The sequence below is a fragment of the Corylus avellana genome, chromosome ca1, assembly GCF_901000735.1.
Source record: "Corylus avellana chromosome ca1, CavTom2PMs-1.0".
Classification (NCBI taxonomy): Eukaryota; Viridiplantae; Streptophyta; class Magnoliopsida; order Fagales; family Betulaceae; genus Corylus; species Corylus avellana.
The window spans coordinates 32012244-32017565 of NC_081541.1; the positions used below are offsets into that span (position 1 = coordinate 32012244).

The following is a 5322-nucleotide window of genomic DNA, read 5'->3' on the forward strand; positions in this document are numbered from 1 at the left end:
CTTGTGTTAAATTCAAAATTGGTCTTTGTGTCCGTTGCTGTTGGTTAAATTTTGTACATACATGTATCCAAGAGGTAGCTCAATCGGTTGGAGACCACACCTTATAAAACAGAGGTCTCTAGTTCATTGTGTGGACATGCCCAAAAAAAATATTGTACATACATTGATGGGGTTGGAGCTTTGGACCGGCTGAGACTCCAAATTGGTCCATCTCACACGTTGGAGAAAATACAAGGCCCAAGTCTCAAATAAGCCCAATACCAGAGTTACGTTGCACTTGCACCCATTTCTACAACATGCTAAAATCGAAAGCTACGTGGTATTAATTATACTTCGACACTCCGGCAATTTCTATGGACTATGATCTTAATGAAGATAAAGGGAATCCCAGTTGCCTTTTGGCAATTCAAACACTTTTCCATTTCATCCCAACGTTCTTGTCCTACCATTGACCCGTATAACTCCTCAAAGCGCTTGAGCAATTGCTTCAAATTGGGAAGGATTGAAGATGCAGAGAAGTTGTTCGACGATATGCCTGACAAAGACGTTGTTTCGTATTCCATCATGATTCATGGGTATGCCAAAAATGGTTTCCATAGAAAATCCATGGGGTTGTATTCCCATATGCGGAAATTGGGTTTGGATCCTAATTCTTTCACCGTGGTTGGTGTTATTGTTAGCACTGCAGGCTTGCGAAGCTCGGTGCTTGGACAATCCGTTCATGGACTGGTTGTTAAAACTGGGTTAGAGTCTGATACGATAGTGGTCACTGCTATCTTAGATATGTATGCCAAGTGTGGAACTATGATTGACTCTTATAAAGTATTTAAGGGACTGAAGAGCCCGGGTTTGATTTCGTGCAATGCAGTGGTAGCCGGGTTTGTACATAACAAACTCTTTGAAGAGGGACTTTTGCTGTTTAACCAGTTCCGGAAGTCTGGTTTGGTACCTAATGCAGCTACGGTGTTAGGTCTTATTAGGGGTTGCATTGCTTTGGAGTCAAAGAGGCTTTGTGAATGTATCCATGGATTAATTGTTAAATTTGCACTTGTTTTTGATGTATCTGTCAATAATTCGATTCTTGATATGTATTCAAGTTTAACAGATTTAGATGCTGCAGCTAAAATATTTGGTGAGATGGAAGGCAAAGATGTTATTAGTTGGACAACAATGATGGGTTTGATGATTGGCCTTGAATATGCCTCTAATGCACTGGAGCTTTTCTGCAAAATGAGGGATAGTGGGATCCGTCATGACACTGTGGTCATCATAAATCTCATTTCAGCTTGTGCAATCCTCAGGGATTTAAAGAGAGGGAGACAAGTCCATGCTCAAGCTGTTGTTTGTGGATTTGGATCTGAAATCTCTCTGGCAAACTCTCTCATTGCGATGTATTCCAAGTGCAGTGATTTGTATTCTTCGAGAACTATATTTGATCAAACAACTCAAAAGAGTTTGGTTTCATGGACGGCAATGATTTTGGGCTGTGCACAGAATGGACACCCAAGAGAAGCTTTGAATCTCTTGGTTGAAGCAAGACTAGAGGAAAACTTTTGCCTTGATCCAACAATGTTGATTGGTGCTTTAACTGCTTCTGGTGGGCTTGCTGCTTTTGAGCTCTGCCAGCAGCTCCATTGTTTTACTTTTGAAGCTGGCTTCTCCTCTTATAGACCCGTTCAGAATAGTCTCATATCAACATACTCGAAGTGTGGGATGGTGGAACTTGCCCACAATGTTTTTAAGGAGATGGGTTATCTTCGAGACGTAGTCTCTTGGAATGCGATTTTAAATGGGTATGGGATTAATGGTCATGGGAAAACTGCTATCACCCTCTACCATGAGATGAGGCGGTGTGGAGAAGATCCTGATAGTGCGACCTACCTGTGCATTTTGAGTGCTTGCAGCCATGCAGGTTTGGTGAATGGTGGTCTGGTGATATTCAATCAGATGGTGGAAATGAATAGAATAAAACCAAGCGAAGAGCATTATGGTTGTGTAGTTGACTTGCTTGCAAGGGCAGGCTGCTTACCTGATGCGATTGGGTTTGCTAGAAAATTTTTGGAAGGGATGGGCCGAAATGTTTGGAGAGCTTTGCTGAGTGGATGTCTGCTTCATGGCAATGTTCGGCTTGCAGAACTTGCAGCAAGCAAAATATGTGAGCGGGATCCAGAAGGATATGATCAAGTTGTGCTTCTTTCAAATGTTTATGCATCAGTTGGTAGGTTTCAGGATGCTGAATCATTGAGATCAAGCCTGAAGAAGAAGGGGTTGTTAAAAAATCCAGGGATCAGCTTACTTAATGGGATTCCATATGATTTTGGATGAAGATTGCGTAACTTGAAATACTTAACAAGAGCAGTTTTAAATGGGAATTCATCAAAGTTTAGGATGTCTCTCTTGGATATTCTTGGTATTGCAATTTAGCATTTTTTTCTCAAAGGAGGTTCATGAATGATAGCTGAACTATATTACATACTGATTGGAGAAAGTTAGGGCAAAGCAGTGTGGATATGGGACAAAGATGGCGTTCAATGGATTTTCTGTGCTACAGTGACGGTGATGAAACAAAGATAACTGAGAATATTGAAATCTTTATCTACTTGCATTTGAGTGCAGTACAAGTCGAATGGCTATTGATGGTATAATTATTGGGCCTTGAAATCAGTGGCAAAGGGTGATGCTTTTTCAACGAGTTTTGATAGAGTATCTTGAGCAGTGGACCCAGGCAGGCTGCCCAATGTCAATTCATCTGCGACTGCTTTCATTAGTTATGGCTTCAGAAGAGCTTGCTATGAATGCATATAATCCACAAGAGAGCTATGAAATACAGAATACAATGAACCAGAGAAGTGGACCCGCAATGTACTTATTCTTCTTTCTTACAAGTTCTAGTACATTTCTGACGATAAGTCATGAAGGTACCATCAACCTTGTGAAGACTCTGCAGGAATCTTCTAGGCTAACTGTAAGTTCATCTCTCTTAAAGTTTTTTAAAAGAAATATTTGGCTTAGTAAACTAAAAAAATTCTTTCACTGTGGAGCATCCTAACCCCCGAATGACTACAACAAAAGCACCACATGTAGAGGAGAATTACTAGGAAAATGGATTTATATAGCAATTTCAGAATACATTGAAAAAATGAAAAAGTGAGATTTTTGTGCCTTTGCCTTTGCCTTTGCCATTGCCAAACCGTTTACCAAACTGTTTACCAAATGGTGCCCCAGAGGTGGTGCTTGGGTTTCATGTGCATTCAGCTCAAAAATCAGAATACATTGAAAGTGGTCTTCATTTAGCCCATCTTAGCCATCCAGGTAGTCCTCTATGCCCCACCTACATCAGCCTCACAAAGTTGATCCTTCCATGAATTTCTAGGCCCGCCCTTCTTCTCTCTGTTTCTGCTTCAATTTGCAGTAATAATACACCCTTCATTTAAGTCTTTGTTCCCTATATATACTATAGGAAGTCCTTACTCTATCTAACAAACTTTCTTTTGTATAGGCCCTCATGAGGATATCAGATATTCTTGCCTCCAACTGGAACTACATCTGGGCTTTCTTTATCTTGTTCCTCAACTCCCTACAAGTTAGTGGTTTGCTAAGCTTCTCTAGCCTCACCCTCCTTTTGCTTTCTGCAACCATTTCTTTCATTCTTATTTTTGTTGCTCTTCTAATCGACGCACTAATCATACTTCATTCCGGTGCCCATCGTGCTGGCTTGCAGACCAGCAATGGAAGCAACACTCGCAATGCAGGCATTTGTTGGTATAACGTTCATAATTGTCATGTTCTTTGCAATGACTACAAAGAATTCATGTAGTGTATAATTGCAGTGTATGGTTGCTGTATGAAGCCTTGTGACCTTTCCAGTGTTGCTTACCTTCAAGTTTCATATGTTACAACCCTCCTGCAATATACCTTTGTGATAGCTAGCTAATATGGGTAATTTAGGAAAATGTTTCTTTTATAATGGACGTAATCAGTGTTTAAAGTGGGCTGTTTGGATATGACATGTACTGCTCTGCTCAGGAATTGATCTCAAATGTTGTAAGAACTTTTGTCTGAGCAAGAATTAGAGGCTTTGTTTGCAATGCATTTTATGGGGTGCTTTCTGTGTTTGGCTTGAAAAAGTATTGTGTCAGTGACATAAACTTAAAAGTTGTTTTTGTTTGTTGTGTTTGGGTTGATTGTTAATATTTTTGTTTTGAGAAAAGAAAACAAAAGACTAAAAGCTGAAGCTTTACCAGACGAATCCAAAGAATATGGCCACATTAACTAAATTCCACATGTTCATTACCACAGGAGTAGAAGAAAGCATATCTTTAATCAAGTAACAAAACCACTCTACTTAAGCATCTCCAGCAGAGCCTTCAAATAGTTGTTTAAGTTAAATTTAGCTATTATGTGTTGTTTTCATCCTTCAGTACACCTTTTAAAATGAAAATCTTTCAACAATTTGTTACAGTGAACTTTCAAATATGAAAGTTTACCGTAGCAATTTATAGGATTTTTATTTATTATTTTCTCTCCTCTTTCTCTTTTCTCTTTCTTTTTATTAAAAATATATATATATATTATTTAAAGAGAATAGCTTGTCAACTCCTAGAGTTTGTCTTGAGAAATGAATAGGTAAAATAAAAGAGATAAGTTTTTAAGTAGCTAAAATAACTCTTATTGTCGGAGATGATGAACTATAACCACCAGGGTCCACACACATGTGACATGTCAGATGTGCACCCAGTGTCGGTAAGTCATTTTCTAAAGTGGACAGCATGGGCCTTGAAGTTGGTTTCAAAAACTCTAATAATCCAAAAGCTAAATCATTATCCACCATGTCACTTGGGTCTTCCTTTTAAGGCTTAGAATCAGATTTGGTTGTAGTAGGTAAGATCGTATCAAAAACTCTTAATCACAGGCCCCTGGAATTATTTCTTAAAATAATTTTCTTTTCATACACAACTGTGTTTCTTTATTTAATCCTATCATCATATGTGTAATTTATCTGATTAATTGTTGTTGAAGTTTCTGACCTTTAAGTAGGTTCTAAGGGTTCTTTGCTTTTTGCTCTGGCCCGTGTCTAGGGATTATACAAGTCCCAATAATAATAAGTGTTCTCACTCAGAAACTTGTCCAGAAAGCAAGCAGGAACTGGTTCTTAACTCTATGACTGATGTAAGCTAATTCAAAGCAGAATATAAGGCTTCCCTAGTTGCTGCCCAGTCCTTCACTTAAATAAAATATCACAGCAGAATTAAAATTAGTACCTCAGTTATACTGTAGTTGGTTTGTTTCATGTGATATTTCAAAAGTTTTCTCTCTCAGAGG

The 5322-nt window shown here is 38.7% G+C and overlaps 1 protein-coding gene across 2 annotated transcripts; it reads left to right on the top strand.

The window, feature by feature from the left end:
* Nucleotides 1-624: 624 nt before the first annotated feature.
* Nucleotides 625-4092, top strand: LOC132165579 (pentatricopeptide repeat-containing protein DOT4, chloroplastic-like). Of its 2 annotated transcripts, XM_059576216.1 has the most exons (3): nt 625-2965; nt 3500-3583; nt 3722-4092. In XM_059576216.1, exon 1 carries the CDS (start codon nt 625-627, stop codon nt 2323-2325), a length of 1701 nt encoding a protein of 566 aa, XP_059432199.1. In that variant the 3' UTR covers nt 2326-2965; nt 3500-3583; nt 3722-4092. The 2 variants fall into 2 exon arrangements, with proteins under 2 accessions (XP_059432199.1, XP_059432192.1); XM_059576209.1 differs by having other exon boundaries at nt 3500-4092.
* The last annotated feature ends 1230 nt before the right edge of the window (nt 4093-5322 follow it).